The 22,038-nt window shown below is 27.9% G+C and overlaps 1 protein-coding gene across 1 annotated transcript; it reads right to left on the bottom strand.

The window, feature by feature from the left end:
* Window positions 1–3,567: 3,567 nt before the first annotated feature.
* LOC127263244 (non-specific lipid-transfer protein 1-like) lies at window positions 3,568–6,092 on the bottom strand. Its single transcript, XM_051292270.1, has 2 exons — window positions 5,675–6,092; window positions 3,568–3,702 (listed from the first exon to the last, which is right to left on the bottom strand). The coding sequence occupies exons 1-2, from the start codon at window positions 6,031–6,033 to the stop codon at window positions 3,693–3,695; spliced, it is 369 nt and encodes a 122-aa protein (XP_051148227.1). The 5' UTR covers window positions 6,034–6,092; the 3' UTR covers window positions 3,568–3,692.
* Window positions 6,093–22,038: the final 15,946 nt, after the last annotated feature.

The raw sequence follows: 22,038 nt of genomic DNA, 5'->3' as shown, positions 1-22,038 counted from the left end.
AAATATTCTTTCAATTTATAAAAATGTTATTACCTTTGTATTATATCATAGTATTTTTAAAATTGTGTTTCTTTTCATAAATTCTACTGACGTGTTCTTTTGTGGGCTTATTATATATTTATACTATTTAATTTTTTTTTCAAAAATATCAAGTTAAATAATTATTTTTTTATATTATACTATATATTTATTTTATATTCAAAAATATCAAGTCAACTTTTATTTATATAGCATCAAATAACTATTCAAATTCAACTTTTTACTGTTAAAAAAATCCAAACAAAAAACTAAAACACACTGATAAACATACCTTACATTTTTTACCTCGGGCTTGGAGTCAACTAGTACTCCCTCCGTACTATTTATCATGGACGGACCGGCTTGGGATCAATTGATCCCAATTTTATTTTCTAATGTAAAAAATAAAATAAAATTTTATAAATATGATATTTGCCGTCAATCCAATTCAGCAAACAGTCAACTATAATTCCATTTGATTATTTTTATAATATAATATATAATACATTTTAATTATAAATATATTATAAAAAATAAAAGTAAAAGTAAAAACAAAAAATTATTTTAACGTAATTTAACTCACCGGCTGGTGGCATTTCTTTCTTTCTTTTTCCTATTCTCTAATTTTCATTTTTATTTTTCTATTTCAATGCAGTTGTTCTTTTTTATTTTTGTTTTTTTCATCTATCAGTTGTTAACTTATTGCATTAAGAGAAATCGAATAAGGCATAGTTGGATACTCAATAGAGAAAAAAAAACTCAATGTCAGATTCTTGAATTTTTTATCATTTGACTAAGATTAGAATTTGAAAATGTAGGTTTTATTTCAAAATTGAGGTCAATATTATGATTTATGAGTTATTCTTGAAATTTGCTCTTTGTTTGAAAATTAGACTTTATTTTATGTCTTGAAAGTGGACCTAATTCTTTTATTTCTTAAAAATAGGCTAATTTTTATTACTGCATATATTTATTTATTTGTTGTATTTATGTTTTATTATTTCAATATTTGAAATTATTATATTTTAAGGGTAGGTTATTAAAAAAAAATGAAAAATTGTTATGGAACCATTTTTTACATCAATTTCTAAACAATTGAAGACTGTATCTTCTCCATCTAATAATATAAGTGCTCCAGTTGATAATGTGGTCGATAATGTCGAAGACAAAATTAAATTTTCAACGGGAGTTGAATTGTCCAATGATGACATAATTGGGGATCTTGGATTTCAAAAACAATTGAGAGTTATCCGGTTAATATGAGAGAAGAATTAGGAAGACGTTATTTGACAAAACGTCCTTGCCAACTATATAAATTTATTTATCCACAAACTAACTTCCGAGGGTTAATGAGATCATTCTGAAATCAGCAGTTCGAAGAATTTCATTGGTGGGAATAAAAAGCTAAAGAGAAATTTCGTGAACATGAAGGAGATCAAAGTAGTATGCATTGTTATGCAAAAGTCCTATATGCTGGGTTTAAAAATTAAGCACAAAATATTGATTATATGCTCTCATATCAATGTAAAAAATATGAGATTGATTATCGAGATAGAATAGCAACAATAGTGGATGTGGTTCGATTTCTTTTAGGGGGAGGTTTGGATTTTTGAGAATCCGATGAATAAGCTAGTTCATTGCACTCGGTAATTAATTATTATTTTATTTATAAATTATTAATATTATTTACTACATTATATATTTATAATGTCTACCTTATTTGTAGGTAATTTTATTGAGCTTTTGAAATGGAAATGCTATCGACATCTGCAAATAAATGCATTGATGAACCAAAATACTCAAGGAAAATAGTCAATTAACCTCTCTCAAAATTCAAAAGGAAATTACTAATGCTTGTGCAAGAGGGTAAGACAAGCTATTGTTAATGAGATTTGTAGCAAATAAATTTTCACTTTTGATTGATGAAGCTCGAGATAGTTCAATAAAAGAGCAAATGTCTATAGTTTTGAGATTTGTTAATAATCGTGGAGAGGTGATAGAGAGATTTTTTGGAATGATGCATGTCGCTGATACTTCTGCACCGTCACTAAAAATGTAATTGATGATTTTTTTTGCGAAGCATGCACTTTGGTCGTCTAAGAGGTCAATGTTATGATAGAGCCTCTAATATGAGTGGAATTAATGGTTTAAAGTAAAAATTTGGATGAAAATAAACAAACACACTATGTTCATTATTTTGCTCACCGACTTCAATTAGTGATTGTGACATCTTTAAAGAATAATAGGATAGTTGTTAGTTTTTTCGATTATCTTGTGATGATTCTGAATGTAGTTGGGGCACCATGTAAAAGAAAAGACGATCTTTTACAAAGACACTATGAAAATCTTGTTGAGAATATAAAATGTGGTGACATTAGTACGAGGAATGAGAAAAATCAACAAAAAACTCCAGTTTGACCTAGCGATACTCATTGGAGTTCTCATTAAAAACAATTTTTTAAGAGTTTTAGATATGTAGAATGCAGTGACTGAGGTGCTTGAAGTTATATTCGATGATGGAGTTGATCTTAAAAGTAAATCCACTGCTTTGAGTTTGGTTGAGAAAATAGTAACATTTGATTTTGTATTAATTGCTTATTTAATAATGCAATTGCTGTAAAAAAATAAATATATTATCAAAGAATTTTAAATAAGAATCAAAACATAGGAAATATTTTAGTTTTTGTTAAAGGTGAAAAGAATGACTTCAATAATTATAAGAACAATCATGATTGGGAATAGTTGCTTGAAAAAGTCACTGCATTCTCTTCGAAATATAATATTGGTGTGTCGAATATGAAAGATGTTCAGCAGGACCGAATTAAAAGAGGGAAGATACGATGGCAACTAAACACGAGGGTTGCGCTCGTTTATATGATGGTCACAAAAATACCTATCATCACTATTTTTATATTGATATTTGTTTGGAGCTAGTTAAATTTGGAGTTGCTTATGTGCATAGCATGCTTAAGCCCTCAAGAATCATTTTCAAATTTTGATCAAAAGCGACTACTTCATTTTACTGAATTATATCAGGATGATTTCAATTCAAGTGAAAAATGTGAATTTGAAGAACACTTCAAGTTGTTCATTATATTTGTTAAATCATCTTAACTTTTCTTGGGATTGGAAAATATTGGAGATTTAACAAAAAAAAAAAAAAATAGTGGCTATGGAATGACACACAACTTATAGGTTAGTGTATCGACTTATTGAGTTGACATTGATTTTACCCGTTACGACAACTACAGTTGAAAGATCCTTTCCCACGATGAAATTTACAAAAAATAACTTGTGCAACAAAATAGGAGACAAATTTTTGATAGATTGTTTGATATGTTACATTAAGAAGGAAATTTTTGTAAAAATTAAAAACGATGAGGATTTCAGAGTATGGACATGGAAGACATAAATTGTCCTCTTAATAATTCTAGTTTATGATGTTAACTTTTGTTGAAGTTAGAATTATTTTATTATTTTGATTTTATTTTATTTATTTATTGACTAATAAAAATTTTGACACGTATTTGGCCCTGATTGTGTCACTGCTTACCATGTCCCAACACATTATTAATTTTTATTAATAGATTACAATTTGCAGAAAACCCTAATTTTTCCACAAATGTTATCAATTATCCAATCAACTTTATTGATTTCCTCCACGTCATCAATTCTCACTTAAGCCTGCAAATAATTTGAAATACCCAAATTAGCATACATGCATGCATCTATGTGTATACATAGAGAGAAGCAAAAACAAATTACAATCAAAATTAAATAATTTTTTTAAAAGTATATATATATATATATCATAATTGGAGGCGGTTAATTGTGTAAATAATCAAATTATTTGGGTAAATTATATAACACTTCATTGTGTGTTTTTAGTAAAAATGCATATAATACCCTGTGTTTACGTATGAAAACCCTTTGTATTATTATAAAGTTTGCACGAAACACCCTCTTTGTCCAGCCCCGATGTTTGATTTTAAATAAAGACCTAAATTATGTATATTTTATACAAATAAAAAATAAAAAATATTTTAAATAACTTTTTTGAATAAAATAAATAAATAAATAATTGATTAATTCTTCGTTTTATAGTTTTTTAAGACAAATTATTATCTGACTTATAAAAAACTATAAAAATTAATGATTGATCAAATATTTATTTATTTATTTATTTTATTCAACCAAATTATTTAAAATATTTTACGTTTGTTTATTTGTATAGAACTTGTGTAATTTAGGTCTTTATTTAGAATAAAACATCAATTTTGGACAAAGAGTGTGTTTCGTGCAAATTTTATATTACACAAATTAATTTCACGCAATAAATAAAATACGAAGTATTTTGGACATTTTTACTAAAATACAAGAGAGTGTTGTATAATTTACCACAAATTATTCATCAATATATTGATGGAAATATAAAATATAATTACATTTATCGACAGCACTAGGTTCGTATTAGTATAATATAAATGAATCATATAAGGTGATAGCAGATCACAATGGGTGTGTTTACTTGTGAGGTTTTAGTTTTGGGTTTTAATTTGAATAGTAAAATTTTAAATTGAAATAGTTGTTTGATGTGATATACATATATATTGATGTGATGTTTTGAATGTAAACTTAGATTTTTATGTAATAAAATAAATAAAAATTGGGTGTTTGATTTGATATTTTTTTAGAAAAAAAAAAGGTTTGAATAGTAAAATTAGGTGTAAATTCTGACAAGTAAACACACCCAAATAATTCACGTAGTACAATTATGTACTATGTAAAATGAAAATATATATTGTTTATTTATTTTTCATGTCCTGGATGAAACATATCATTATAGTATTAATTGGTTTGTGCCTTAGTCGATACCATAATTATATTACTTCACAATTGTGCCATAATAAAATATGCAAATATTTTGTTAAATACAAAATCATCCGATTAAATAAGTTGGAATTAGTTTATTGATTAATTATTGAAAATATGAAGAATATGGGTGAGCCTTTTTTTTTTTTCCAATTTTATTGACTATAATTTTATTGTTTTTTTTATTTTTTATTTTTTATTATAGATAGGATGATGATTAAATATAATATTTGAGTTTAAAATCTAAATTTTGGGTTTTTTGGATCAAGAGCGAAGACCATTATCCAATTGTGTTAAAATAATCGACCATAAATTTTAATAAAAATAAGTAATAATTATTTTTTGGATTATTATAATAAAAAGTATAAGAAAAACTGTACTATCTTCCTCCAGTCTTAAGGATTCCATTTAATTTTTACCTATTGATATTTGAATATTAATTATTACTATATGAAAACGTATATAAATTAAAAAAAAAAATGACAAAAATACTTCTATTAGTATCTTATAATACTATTATAATGATATTTGTGCAAAAACTTATATAAATATAAATATAACGATATTTTTAATATTAAATATCAAAAAGTAAATAAGACTTTTAAAGTCGGACAAAAAGAGTATATTTTTTTATATAAAAAAAAATAGTTATTTGAACGATTGAGAGAATATAAAATATAAATGAAATGCAATATCAAAAGGGACAATCGTAAATAAAAAGAAATAGCAAATATATTTTTATTAATTTTTTTTAATTAATTAATTAATAAAAAAAATAGCTTACTTGTTACAGTCAACATAGCGGGAGACGGGGATGCTGAGCTGGACCCCACACTTTCCGGCGAGGCTCTGCGCCGCCGCGTCCTTCAGGTCAGCGTAGCGGTTCGCGGCGGCCTTCACGCAGTTGCAGGCGGCTCTCCGGTCGGCCGGCGACCCAACCATTCCCTTCACCGCCCTAACGCCGTCGCAGCACGGCTTCGATGGGTAGTTCCCGCCGCGCCCCCGGAGGTAATTCAGGCAAGGCGCCAAAGCGAGGTCCACCCGGCCGCAGTTCACCGCCGCCTCCGATACGGAGGAGACGGCGAGAATCGCGGCGGCGAGGATGACCGCTGCTGCAATAACACGACGATATTGAGCTTCCATGATTAATTTGATCGATTTTAATTGTTGGGTGGATTAGTGATGGAGCGATTTTTAGGGTTTGGGGGTATTTATAGGAGGGTTTGTTAAGGGCGTGTTTGGCTGTTTGTTACCATTAATAGAAAAAGAGCATTGGGGAAGAAGAAGCAGACAAGGAGCAACCAAACACTACTGTATTTGCAGCCTTCCAAGCGGTCGCCTGATAATTCCGTTAGCTTCATGATTATTGCATGCGAAGAACGGCATTGTAAGAAAATTGAGATTTTTTTTTTACGTAAAAATTGAGCAGTAAAAGTAGTAAATAGAGTCATAGTTTTTTTTTTCATTTTTTATTTCAAATAATAAATATTATTCTCTCAGTCCCACTTTAAAATAATATTTTGAGATTTTATAATAGATTAAAAAATAATTTACTAGTCCCACTTTAAAATAATATTTTGAGATTTTATAATAGATTAAAAAATAATTTACTATAAAAAAATATTAATTTGGCTCTGGAAAATGGTCTCAAAATTTGAACTAGATCCGTGACCATTTTTTTAAGATCTCATAGTTTGCTTTGGAATGGTGTCCGAAGAGTAAAATTCATCTTCTTTTTTGCGGTCTCGGAAATTTCGACGCTATTAAAATAGTCTTAGAATTTTCGACACCAAATCTAAAGTTGCATGGCATCACAGGCACATGAGTTAATATTCCTAATTATTTCCAAATTTTCGTGACCATTTTTTTTTTTATTTCGAATTTTCCGAAGCAATTTTTTTAAATACTTCCAAAAATAAATAAATAAATAAAACGAAATTCACAATTGGGTTACTGAAGAAATTTCCCGGCGACCGAGGACGCCGGATTCTCCCCATCCTCCAGCAGCTGCAGTCCTCTCGGCACTCCTTTCAGTTGATGCGACGAAGGAAGTATTATTCAGTAAATATAATTTTCAATAAAAATAAATTATTTTCTTATAAAACATTATTTAAATCAAATTATAAAAATATAAATAAAAAATAAAAACGCAAAATCAAACCAAAACCAAAGTCATAGTATTTGTTGAATTATACTACTTCATCCACTCGAAATCTAATTTTATTGTTATTTTTAATCGTCTAGACATAAAATATTCATTTTACTTTTAGTTAGTGATACTTCACAGTTGGGCTGTTGCTTGGCCAACTCCCGTGTATGGATTAGCCGGTATTAAGCAATCCAAAGTTGAATAGAGGTTAATTAGATTGAATATATTACTCATGTCAACAATGCACACATTTTTCTTCAGAAATTCTACTGAAAAAATTTAGAGTTACACGTGTTTTTCTTAGAGTAATTTAAGAATGGATGACTCCTGGAAAGTCTCTAACAATGTGCATGAGTGAAAATGACTCGTGTTGACTTGTAGGGTCAGTTTACAATCATGATATACCCAGTTTTGCGTGAGTTGCGGGACAGGGTGTCACATCAGTACATGTGAATTTCATTATATATTACAAATTCTCATAAATTTATACTCATTTAGATAAATATTATTATATCAAATTAAACCGTAATGATAAAATCATTTATATATAACAAAAAAATACTATCAACTACAATTAAAGTACAATATTTATTAACTTTTGTGTTTTTAACGCTACAAAAAAAAAATTACAAATTACTACGGAAAAATTCCGTCACAACTGACAAAATTTTTGTCGCAACTTTTAATTACAACGGAATTTGCGACCAAGTGGAAGTTGTAGTAAATATTATTGTAGTAACCCAATGTAACAATTACAATTTTCCGTTGCAGAGAATTGCAATAGAATTAGTGACAGTCATTTCTATCGCAATTTTTTGTTACGGAATTTTACTACAGTGGCTAATTCTGTTGCAAGTTTTTGCAACGCAAATTGCGAGACAATATAACTATTGCTAATTCTGTTGCAAGTTTTTGCAACGCATTTTAAAAAAGAATATATATGTTGTAAGATCCGTTGCAAATAGAATAGCAAATTCCGAGAGAATATAAATATTGCTAATTCTGTTGCAAGTTTTTGCAACGCAAATAGAATAGCAAATTGTGAGAGAATATAACTATTGCTAATTCCATCGCAATTTTTACAATTTCTTTTGCTTATTTCTCGTCAATTTTGTTTTTCAATATCTATCTCAAAAATATTAATTCAAATTTTCAAATTTAATAAATTTAATGATTCGATTAATATATCTTCTCAAAGATACAAGAACTAGTTGAAATCATATAAAATTTTCAAATTTAAACACTATCAATATACCAAAAACACAATGTATTTAGTATGAGTACCGCAAGTAGCACATATCAGAAAAATGTATAAATCTAATTCAAGTTACCATAATATCATACCAAAACAACTAAGGTCGTAACTAAAATACTTGTAATGATAAAATATCATGATATCGGAGCACTACCACCATCTGAATCGGATTCAGACCTATGAATGGATGGTGCTCCCATACGTCGTAATTGCTCCATAATGGTCAAGTTCAAATCGTATATGGCTCGTTGTTGGTTCTCCATATTTGTGACACGTTGTTGCATCACTTCCCATTAACTACGTCCCACGGCAAGATCTGTCCTCAACTCACCCAACTCACACTCCATCTTTGTCAATCGTTCCTCAAGAATAAATGTGCCCGAAGTACGACCATCGCTGCAGAAGGATGATGGTCGAGGAGGAACAGTCGCACCTAATGACCCCAAATCTTTTTTCATGCCTCAAATCTTCTCTAAACATGTTCATTAGCATGACATGTCTTATATTACACATTTCTTGCACACACAGTACCTAGACTTTGTTTCGACAACACTTTGGGGTGTTGGGCATTATTTTTATTTTTTTTAAAAATTTCAAATCAAATGTTTTTTTTTTTATTTTCTTACAAGATATTACAACAAATAATATTTTTTACTATTCTCAAAATTTCTAAATCTCCCTAAAGTCTCTTATCTAAATAAAGTTATAGACCATGTTTTCTTGTGGGTTTTTAAAAGATTTTTACTATTTTTTTTTTTAAAGTGTCAAACCAAATAATAATTTTTTATTTTTTATATTATTTAAAAATAAAATTTATATTCAAAGCATCGTATCAAACAATTATTCAAAAATCTAAATTCAAAATCCAAATAACAAACAAAGAAAGACATATATAATGCAATACATGCTTCATTTTAATAACATCATTCATCATAGCTATACAAACACATCGAACTTATCATTTGTATTGCTTCTACTACAACAATAATATTAAAGATATACATAGATAGATTTATAGATAGTTCGATACAAGGAAAGATTATCAGTTGTTATTATTGTTGTTGTTAAGAGTGGCGTTGGTGGGGAGGAATATATTTCTTGAGCCATATATTCTTCTGATTTGTTGGGGAACTCCCGTTTGCGGATATATAACTAATGGCTTAGTTTTTCTAATAATTCGAACTTTTACGTGAGATGGTCATTAGCATCCGACATGGTATCAGAGCCTATCCGACATGATTATTGTTTCGACCGTATCTTGTGTCTTGAATATTATCTTCCCAAAGTCAGCACCCCCACTCCTTTTCCGGTACACGTACACATACTCTACACACTCGTCTCCATATTCACTGCACACCATCAAAAGATGACATGATTATAAAACATAACTAGGGTTCCATTATATATATCTTGTATTTTGATAATCTTAATATTTTTGAAGGAAAAATTAACATAGTTATATTATATATATATTAAAAAAAATTGTTTGAAGACTAAAAAAATTAAATAAATCTTAGCTTGAATTTTGCACTAATGTATGTGATAGTAAAATTAATTTGTTGAGTTACATTACCTAGTAAAATATTGGAATATTTCTTTCCAAGTGAAATTGGAGTCATCGGAGAAGGATGGCCTCTCTTGTTCACTCTGTGCTACAAATCTTTGGTTCGCTACTGCTGCCGGTATAAATGGTTCAACTTCTGCCCTTAATTTTTCCATACTTTTCTTTGATTTTATAAATATAAATATAAATATATTGAAGAATTTATATATAATATGGAACAAGAGTATGTATGTATATTTGATTGATTAATAAGATGCAATAGTAGCTGCAAGAAATGCTGAAGTGACACAATATGCAAAAGTGATATATATATTTATATTGAAGTGAAAATTTTGAATTTTGAATTTAAATCAATGTTGTAGGGATTTTGTATTGTTGCCGTTTAGGTAACTAACTAATCGAATGGTAACAAATTTCTTAATTTGCTTGGTAAGATTTTAAATTTTATTTTCTGCAGAATTTAGATGGAAGGTTTATAATTAGTTGGAATTCAATGTATTGTGTGTGTGTGTGTTTTTTTTATATATTTAATGGCTAAAACTAAATAGTTAATACGATGGTGAATTGGTTTACAGAATGAAATTAATTGGACGTTATATTTATTAATTTGTTGTGGGTCATCAATGTTATTACTGTTTATTCTACATTTGTTATTTTAAATTGTTTGAATATGTGTATTGAATAATAGATTTCTTTTTATTTTTTTTTAAGGGAACAAAATGTGGAGGTAATATTTGAAATTATGTTGGCTTATGATAAAATCCAAATTTTAAACATTTTCTTATTTAGAAATGAAATTTACTAAAACACTGTGTTCATTAATAAAATTTTATTTAAATAATGACATGACATATTCTTTTCAAACAATTGAATTTTAAAAAATTACTAAAATCTTGTTCATATTAATTCAATTTAAACAAATTATAACATACGAACAATCTAGCAAATTAAAAATGATTTTTTATTTTTATCACAAATGAACTTAATGTATGAACTAGCACAATGTACTTCCATCATTATTACGATATTCGTGATCCTAGCGATTTATTTCAACTTATCCAAACCATCGATTGTAGGTATGACCTCACCCGGACTTGTAGATGGGAGAAATTTAATTTTAGCCGGTTTTTTAAGTTCGATCATTTATATTTCATGTCCATTTGTACACTTACTAGATCAGTTTTTAAGTGAAGTCTTTACACGTGTGTTAAGATCTACTATTAATACTGTTTTATATTCCAAAAAATGATCGGATCTTATAAATTATTGAAACTTAAGATGGGAATACTCATTTTGACGTGTACAGACTTTTTAAAATTTTCATCAATTTTGAAACATTTATTACCTACCATATGTAGGCTCTTGAATTGCTCCAACATTCGAAAACTTTTCAGAATCCTAAACTCCATCAACTAGAAGTTGTGAGATGTGGACAAACTTCTTCGAATTTTCTATGATATAGAAAATTTTATCACTTAACATAGATGGACACTTGAATTGTACGAACCTAAAGCTTTTCAAAGATCTAGGATACATTATCATGTTCTTTTGTGGGTTTTACTATAAATTTTTTTTATTCACATTTACTTTTGCTCCTAAAATATCAAATTAAACAATTTTTTTTTTCCTTTTTTATATTATACTACAACTTTATTTTATATTTAAAACATCACATGAATATCTATTTATATCATATCAAATAACTATTCAAATTCAACTTTTTACTATGTATGTATATTTGATTGATTAATAAGACTTGTTAACGTGCAATAGTAGTTGCAAGAAATGCTCCACTCATACAATCTAAATTCAAAATCCAAATCCACAAAAAGTATTTTGATAGAATCGTATCAAGCAACTATTTGAAAATCTAAATTCTAAATCCAAATCCACAGACAATATTTTTCTCGAGTCAAGAAAAGAATATATAACGCAATAAATGAGTCATTTTAGAACATCATTCATCATAGCTATAAAAGCACATCGAACTTATCATTTTTATTTCTTATACCACAACAATAATTTTAAACATATACGTAGATAGATTTATAGATAGATTTATAGATAGTTCGATACAAGGAGAGATGATCAATTGTTATTATTGTTGTCATTAAGGGTGGCGTTGGTGGGGAGAAATATATTTCTTGAGCCATATATTCTTCCGATTAACCCGCAACACCCTCACCTCCGGTACATCCTCCATTATTGTTTCAACCGTCTCTCGTGTCTTGAATATTATCTTCCCAAAATCTGCACCCCCGCTCCTTTTCCGGTGCACGTACACATACTGTACACACTCGTCTCCATATTCACTGCATACCATCGAAAAATGATATGATTATAAAACATAACTATGGTTTCATTATATAAATCTTGTATTTTGATATATTATTTTTTCCGATTATCTTTATCACAGTACTAACGGGCGAAAAAAAAATATATAATAAAGTAATAATCCTAATATTTTTGAAGGAAAAAATAACATAATTATTTTATATAGAATAATTGTTTGCAGACTAAAAAAATTAAATAAAATCTTAGCTTGAATTTTGCACTAATGTATGTGATAGTAAATTAATTTGTTGAGTTACATTACCTAGTAAAATATTTGAATATTTCTTTCCAAGTGAAATAGGAGTCACTGGAAAAGGTCATATACAATGACCTCTCTTCTTCGCTATGTGCTGCAAATCTTTGGCTTGCTACGGCGGCTGCAGGTACAAATGGTTCTGCTTCTGCCCTTAATTTAACTATGATTTACTTTGATTTTATAAATATAAATATAAATATATTGAAGAATTTATATATAATATGGAACAAGAGTATGTATGTATGTTTGATTGATTAATAAGATGCAACAGTAGCGGCAAGAAATGCTCAAGTGCTGAAGTGCTGAAGTGATACAATATGCAGAAGTGATATGTATATATATATATATTGAAGTAAAAATTTTTAAATTTAAATCAATGTTGTAGGGATTTTATATTGTTGCTGTTTAGGTAAATAATTAATCGAGTAATAACAAATTTCTTAATTCGGTTGGTAGGATTTTAAAATTTATTTTATGCAGAATTTAATTGGAAGGTTTATAATTAGTTGAAATTCAATGTATTCTATTTTATATATATATATATATATGTATATATAATGGCTAAAACTAAATAGTTAATATGACGGTGAATTGGTTAAGGAAATGAAATTAATTGGACGTTACATTTATTAATTTGTTGTGGTTCTTCAATGTTATTACTGTTTATTATACATTTGTTGTTTTAAATTTCTTTAATATGTGTATTGAATAATAGTTTTCTTTTTATTTTTTTCAAGGGAACAAAATGTGGAGGTAATATTTGAAATTATGTTGGCTTATGATAAAATCCAAAGTTTAAAAATTCTTATTTAGAAATAAAATTTACCAAAACACTCTGTTGATTAATAAAATTTTGTTTAAATAATGACATGACATGTCTTTTCAAAACATTGAATTTAAAAAAATTACTAAAATCTTGTTCGTATTAATTCAATTTAAACAAACTATAACATATGAACAATCTAGCAAATTAAAAAAGATTTTTTTATTTTTATCACAAATGAACTTAATGTAGGAACTAGCACAATTTACTTTCATCATTATTACGATCGTCGTGATCCTAGCTAGTTATTTCGACTTATCCAAACCATCGATTGTAGGTATGACCTCACCCGGACTTGAATATGGGAGAAATTTAATTTTAGAAGTTTTTTTTTTAGTTCGATCATTTATATTTCATGTCCATTTGTACACTTACTAGATTAGTTTTTAACGGAAGTCTTTCCACGTGTGTTAAGATCGGCTATTAATACTGTTTTACATTCCAAAAAATGATTGAATCTTATAAATTATTGAAACTTAAGTTAGGGATACTCATTTTGATGTGTACAAACTTTTTTAAAATTTTCGTCAATTTTGAAAATTTATTAATTACCATAGGTAGGCTCTTGAATTCATCGAACATTTGAAAACTTTTCAGAATCCTAAGCTTCATTAACTAGAAGTTTTGAGATGTTCACAAACTTCTTCGAATTTTCAATGATATAGAAAATTTTATCACTTACCATAGATGGACACTTGAATTGTACGAACCTTTCGAAAGCTTGTCAAAGATCTACGATATATTATGTTCTTTTGCGGGTTTTACCATAAATTTTTAATATTTACATTTTTTTTCCTCCTAAATTATCAAATTAAGCAATTATTTTTCTTTTTTCATATTATACTACAAATTTATTTTACATTCAAAATATTGCATCAATATTTTTCAAAAAATATCATATAAATATTTTTCATTTAAAGGATTATATTTTTATTAAATATTTATTATTTTAAAAATTATTCAAAATTCCAAAAACAATTCCAAAGTGTACCTAAACACAATTTTTGCTACCACTTAATTATTGATATAAATTATATATGCAAATATTTTGCATGCAGCTGGCGTATGTAAAGGTTCAGCTTCTGCTCTTAATTTTCCAATACTTTTCTTTGATTAATAAATATAAATATATATATATATAAGAATTTTTATATAGTTTGGAACAAGAATATGTATGTATATTTGATTGATTAATCAGACTTGTTATTGTGCAATAGTAGTTGCAACAAAGGCTGCACTGATACAATCTATATTCAAACCTCAAATCCACAAAAAATATTTTTCTCAAGTCAAGAAAAGCATATATAATGCAATAAATTAGTCATTTTAGGACATCATTCATCATAGCTATAAAAGCACATCGAACTAATTATTTTTATTTCTTATACAACAACAATAATTTTGAAGATATACATAGATAGATGAAGGATGATCAGTTGGTATTATTGTTGTCGTTATGGTGGCGTTGATGGAGAAGAATATATTTCTTACGCCATATACTCTTCCGATTAATTCCCACAACACCCTCACGTTGTGGTCATTCCCCATTATTGTTTTGACCGTCTCTCATGTCTTGAATATGATCTTCCCAAAGTCTGCACCCCCGCTCTTTTGTTGTGGGTGCACGTACACATACACCACACACCCCTCTCCATATTAACTGCACACTATTGAAAGATGACATAATTATAAAATCTAAATAGGTTTCATCATTAGAATCATATATAAATATATATATCCTGTATTTTGAAATTATACCAATACCCGAATTTTGGGGGCTAACTGTTGGTATACTTTATTGATTTCATATTTTAATTTTTTCGATCATCTTTACATACTAATATCGGGTTAAAAATATATATATATATGATAAAGTGATCATCTTAATATTTTTGAAGAGAAAATTGACATAATTATATTATATAAAAAAATTATTTCCACACTAAAAAATTAAAAATAAAATTTTAGGCTTGACTTTTGCACTAATATATATGATAGAAAAATTAACTTTGTTGAGTTACAGTACCAAGTAAAATATTAAAATATTTCTTTCCAAGTGAAATTGGAGCCATTGGGAAATGTCATATACAACAACTCTTTCCTTCACTTTTTTTTTTTTCTGCAAAATTTTGGCTTGCAGCCGCCACACATAAAAGTTCAGCTTCTACCTTTAATTTTTCAATACTTTTCTTAGATTAATATATATATATATAAGAATTTATATTTAGTATGGAACAAGAGTATGTATGTATATTTGATTGATTAATAAGATTTGATATTGTGCAATAGTAGTTGCAAGAAATACTGGACTAATACAATCTAAATTCAAAATCCAAATTCACAAACAATATTTTCATAGTATCGTATCAAACAATTATTAAAAAATCTAAATTCAAAATCCAAATCCTCAGACACTATTTTTCTCAAGTTAAAAAAATCATATATAATGCAATATATTAGTCATATTAGGACAACATTCATCATAGCTATAAAAGCACATTGAACTTATCATTTTTATTTCTTATACCACAATAATAATTTTAAAGATATACATAGATGGATTTATAGATAGTTCCATACAAGGAAAGATGATCAGTTGGTATTATTGTTGTCGTTAGGGTGGCGTTGGTGGGGAGGAATATATTTCTTAAGCCATATAATCTTCCGATTAACCCGCAACACCCTCACCTCCTAGTCATCCTCCATTATCGTTTTGACCGTCTCCCGTATCTTGAATATGATCTTCCCTAAGTCTACACCCCCGCTCCTTTGTTGGTGCACGTACCCATACTCCACACAACTCTCTCCATATTAACTGCACACCATTGAAAGATGAAATGCTTATAAAACCTAACTAGGCTTTCATCACTAGAATCATATATAAATATCTTATATTTTGAAGTTATACCAATCCTCGAATTTTGGGGTGCTAACTGTTGGTATACTTTATTGATTTGATATTTAAATTTATTTCGATTATCCTTATCATAGTAATATCGGGTGAAAAAATTATATATATGATAAAGTACTAATCTTAATATTTTTGAAGGGAAAAATTAACATAATTATAGTATATAAAAAAATTATTTGCACACTAAAAAATTAAATAAAATCTTAAGCTTGAATTTTGCACTAATGTATGTGATAGTAACATAACTTTGTTGAGTTACATTACTTAATAAAATATTAAAATATTTCTTACCAAGTGAAATTTGAGCCGTTGGAGAATGTCGTATACAATGACTTTTCTTCTTCACTTTTTTCTGCAAATCTTTGGCTTGCCGCTGCGGCAGGTAAAGGTTCAGCTTTTGCCCTTAATTTTCCAATACTTTTCTTTGATTAAAAAATAAATATATATATACATAAAAATTTATAGATTGTATGGAACAAGAGTATGTATGTCTATTTGATTGATTAATAAGACTTGTTATTGTGCAATAGTAGTTGCAAAAATGTTGCACTGATACAATCTAAACTCAAAATCCAAACTCACAAACTGTATTTTCAAAGAATCGTATTAAACAACTATTCAAAATTCTAAATTCAAAATCCAAATCCACAAACTGTGTTTTTCTTGAGTCAAGAAAAACATATATAATGCAATAAATGAGTCATTTTAGGACATCATTCATCATAGCTATAAAAGCACATCAAATTTATCATGTGTTATTGCGTCTACCACAACAATAATTTTAAGGATATACATAAATAGATTTATAGATAGTTCGATACAAGGAAAGATGATCAGTTGGTATTATTGTCGTCGTTAGGGTGGCGTTGGTGGGGAGGAATATATTTCTGAATCCATATACTCTTCCGATTAACCCACAACACCCTCACCTCCGGATCATCCTGCATAATTGTTTTGACCGTCTCCCGTGTCTTGAATATGATCTCGCCAAAGTCTGCACCCCTGCTCATTTTTTCGGTACACATACACATAGTCTAAGCACTCCTCTCCATATTCACTGCACACCATTGAAAGATGACATGATTATAAAACGTAACTAGGGTTTATTATATATATCCTGTATTTTTAAATTATACCAGTCCTCGAATTTTAGGAGGCTAATTGTTAGTATACTTTATTGATGTGATATTTTATTTTTTCCGATTATCTTTATCACAGTACTAACGGGTGAAAAAAATATATAATAAAGTGATAATCTTAATATTTTTGATGGGAAAATTAACATAATTATATTTTATATTAAAAGAAAAATGTTTGCACTGAAAAATTAAATAAAATCTTAGCTTGAATTTTGCACTAATGCATGTGATAGTAAAATTAACTTTGTTGAGTTACATTACCTAGTAAAATATTGGAATATTTCTTTCCATGTGAAATTGGAGCCATTGGAGAAGGTCATATATAATGACCTCTCTTCTTCACTCTGTACTGCACATCTTTGGCTTACTACGACTGTAGGTACAAATGGTTAGCTTCTGCCCTTAATTTTTCCATCATTTTTTTATATTTTATAAATATGAATATAAATATATTGAAGAATGTATATATAATATGGAACAAGAGTGTGTATGTATATTTGATTGATTAATAAGATGCAATAGTAGCTGCAAGAAATGCTGAAGTGCTGAAGTGATACAATACGCAGAAGTGATATATATATATTGAAGTGGAAATATTGAATTTTGAATTTAAATCAATGTTGTAGGGATTTTGTATTGTTGCCATTTCGGTAACTAATTTCTTAATTTGCTTGGTGGGATTGTAAATTTTATTTTGTACAGAATTTAGTTTGAAGGTTTATAATTAATTGGAATTCAATGTATTGTGTTTTTTTTTTTTTTTCTATATTTAATGGCTAAAACTAAATAGTTAATATGATGATGAATTGGTTTAGGGAATGAAATTAATTGGAGCGTTACATTTATTATTTTGTTGTGGTTCATTAATGTTATTACTGTTTATTATACATTTGTTATTTTAAATTTTTTGAATATGTGTATTGAATAGTAGATTTTTTTTTTTTTTGAAGGGAACAAAATGTGGAGGTAATATTTGAAATTATGTTGGCTTATGATAAAATCTAAAGTTTAAAAATTTTCTAATTTAGAAATGAAATTTAACAAAACACTCTGTTCAGTAATAAAATTTTGTTTAAATAATGATATGACATGTTCTTTTCAAAACATTGAATTTTAAAAAAAGTACTAAAATCTTCATATTAATTCAATTTAAACAAACTATAACATATGAACAATCTAGCAAATTAAAAACGATTTTTTATTTTTATCACAAATGAACTTAATGTATGAACTAGCACAATTTACTTCCATCATTATTACGATCGTCGTGATCCTAGCTATTTATTTCGACTTATCCAAACCATCGATTGTAGGTATGACCTCACCCGAACTTGTAGATGGGAGAAATTTAATTTTATCCTTTTTGTTTAGTTGGATCATTTATATTTCATGTCCATTTGTACACTTACTATATCAGTTTTTAAGTGAAGTCTTTACACGTGTGTTAAGATCGACTATTAATACTGTTTTATATTCCAAAAAATGATCGAATCTTATAAATTATTGAAACTTAAGTTAGGGATACTCATTTTGATGTGTAGAGACTTTTTAAAATTTTCATCAATTTTGAAATTTATTACTTACCATAGGTAGGCTCTGGAATTGCTCGAACATTCGAAAACTTTTCAGAATCCTAAGCTCCATTAACTAGAAGTTCTGAGATGTGCACAAACTTCTTCGAATTTTCAATGATCTAGAAAATTTTATCACTTACCATAGATGGACAGTTGAATTCTACGAACCTTTCGAAAGCTTTTCAAAGATCTAGAATACATTATCATGTTCTTTTGTGAGTTTTACCATAGGTGGACACTTGAATTGTACAAACCTTTCGAAAGCTTTTCAATTTTGAATTGTATCACCCAGCGGCGGCCGCGCCACATGGGCGCACGTGCATCACGCGTGACATTTTCCGGCGTCGGAGGACAATAATAAGGCCTTTGAAACACTTAATGTCCTAATTTGCGAAATTGAAAAAAAAAAAGTGTCTAAAAATAATAATTTGAGATATATTCTGGATAATTTTTGCAATTTTCTCTAAAAATATATGTATTTATGCGTTTTTTTTTCTTCTAATTTTTATATTTTAATGCATATGATTTAGTGTTATATTATTAGTAATTTGGATACTTTTTTATAACGGTATAAAAAATGTTCGATAGAATTTTATGAATTATCTCATACGAAGAAAAAATTGAAAAGTTATATAAAAATGGGATAATTTAGAATCCCCTTTGTTTATATAAAAATTTTCTCCAATAATTTTAATTAAAATATATATATATGTATTTTTTATCATATACACAAACCTTTCGTCATTGTTAAGATATTTTAGAATTCAGTTTTAAATTTAGTAGATTTAGATTTGGTCTTATCAATATATTAGATTATTTAGATTTGAGTGTATCGAGTATATCTGTTTTATGTTGCCTATATATAGGCCCCATTTTGATGATCAAATAATGCAAATTTAAATAATTTTAACATAGCATTAGTATCAGAGCCTTCTCTATTTTTATAGTAGATACAATATACTAATCCACGTTTCTCCGGGTACAGTCAACTTGGAATGTACCCGGAGGTCTTCAATTTTTAGATTTTTGTTTATGATTTTATGGTGTCAACAAAGGTCTTCTAATTTTGAGATCCGTCTACAAGTGATCGTCCTTCAATTTTCTTTTTCAATTTTGCATCCGAGTTTGGGCTTTAATCGTTTGTCATAGTTCAGTACAAAGCACTACTTCCAATTGCGTTAAGAGTCCCGTTGTTTTCCCGGTTCTGGAGAGTTCTGTATTTTTCAAGCTCCGGAGAGAATTTTGTATTTTCCAGTTCCATTTTTTCCGTCTTGGTAAGAGTTTTTCTGACTCTAATTCAGTTGAAGACATTGCTTCTTATTTTGGCATGATGGACGATTGTGGTTGCGTCATCTTCGATCTCTCTTTGCAGACTCAAGTTAGTTTTTGTTATATCAGTTGAGTTTGAGGAGAATGTTGAGATATTTTAGATATATTTAGTTTTAAATTTAGTAGATTTCTATTTAGATTTAATCTTATCCATGTATTATATTAGTTAGATCTGAGTCTATCCAGTCTATCTATTTTATGTTGCCTATATAAAGGCTCTTTATTTTGATGGTCAACAGTCATATTGTTTATTTATTATATTTATACAGCAGTCTTCAGTTTTTATAATTATATATTTTAATATGACATAATATAATTTATACAAATTTTATATTCTAATAAGCCCATGCATAGCACCGGTAAATAGCTAGTAATATAATATAATATATATATATATATATATTGATATGTGAAATTGTCTTTCTATGAAAAAATAAAGATAAAAATGTTTAAATGGATCGAATAAACTAAATAAGTATTTAATTAGATTGAAATTCCATAGAGCCTTTCGAACAAATAACCAACATAAAGAAGTCCTTATTATTTACCTTTATTTCGATTGTTAGCACGTCCGATCCCTTTGTTTTGTTAAGGGAACAAAATGTGGAGGTGATATTTGAAATTATGTTGGCTTATGATAAAATCCAAAAGTTTAAAAATTTTCTAATTTAGAAATAAATTTACCAAAACACTCTGTTGAGTAATAAAATTTTGTTTAAATAATGACAGAACATGTTCTTTTCAAAACATTGAATTCTAAAAAATTACTAAAATCTTGTTCATATTAATTCAATTTAAACAAACTATGACATATGAACAATCTAGCAAATTAAAAATGAATTTTTTTATCACAAATGAACATAATGTATGAACTAGCACAATTTACTTCCATCATTATTACGATCGTCGTGATCCTAGCATGTCATTCGACTTATCCAAACCACCGATTGTAGGTATGACCTCACCTGGACTTGTAGATGGGAGAAACTTAATTTTATCCGTTTTTTTTTAGTTCGATCATTTATATTTCATGTCCATTTTTACACTTACTAGATTAGTTTTTAAGTGAAGTCTTTACCCGTGTGTTAAGATCGACTATTAATACTGTTTATATTCCAAAAAATGATCGAATCTTATAAATTATTGAAACTTAAGTCAGGGATACTCATTTTGATGTGTATAAACTTTTTTAGAAATTTTGAAACATTTATTTATTACCATAGGTAGGCTCTTGAATTGCTCAAACATTCGAAAACTTTTCAGAATCCTAAGCTCCGGTAACTAGAAGTTTTGAGATGCGCACAAACTTCTTCGAATTTTCAATGATATAAAAAATTTTATCACTTACCATAGATGGACACTTGAATTGTACGAACCTTTCGAAAGGTTGTCAAAGATCTAGGATATATTATCATGTTCTTTTGTGGCTTTTACCGTAGATTTTTAATATTCACATTTTTTTCCCTCCTCAAATATCAATTTAAACAATTACTTTTCTTTTTTCATATCATACTACAAATTTATTTTACATTCAAAATATCATATCAATATTTTTCAAAAAATATCATATAAATATTTTTCATTTAAAGTATTATACTTTTATTAAATATTTATTATTTTAAAAATTATTAAAAATTCCAAAGTGTACCTAAACACAATTTTTGCTACCACTTAATTATTGATTCAAATTATATATTCAAATACTTTGGCTCAAGCACGAGCCAAAAAGAACGTAGCTTGCTGGTTGTGCTCTTGGTCGTCTCATCATACTTAGACATTTCTTAGCCAGAATCATCACTTAAAAAGGCTAAAAA

This window comes from Andrographis paniculata, unplaced genomic scaffold (assembly GCF_009805555.1).
Source record: "Andrographis paniculata isolate CXL003 unplaced genomic scaffold, ASM980555v1 Contig15END, whole genome shotgun sequence".
Lineage (NCBI taxonomy): Eukaryota > Viridiplantae > Streptophyta > Magnoliopsida > Lamiales > Acanthaceae > Andrographis > Andrographis paniculata.
This window is presented reverse-complemented; position numbering and strand designations above follow the sequence as displayed.

Excerpts from the sequence above, each read along its gene's own strand:
- LOC127263244 (XM_051292270.1), bottom strand. The coding sequence starts at position 6,033 with ATGGAAGCTCAATATCGTCGTGTTATTGCAGCAGCGGTCATCCTCGCC.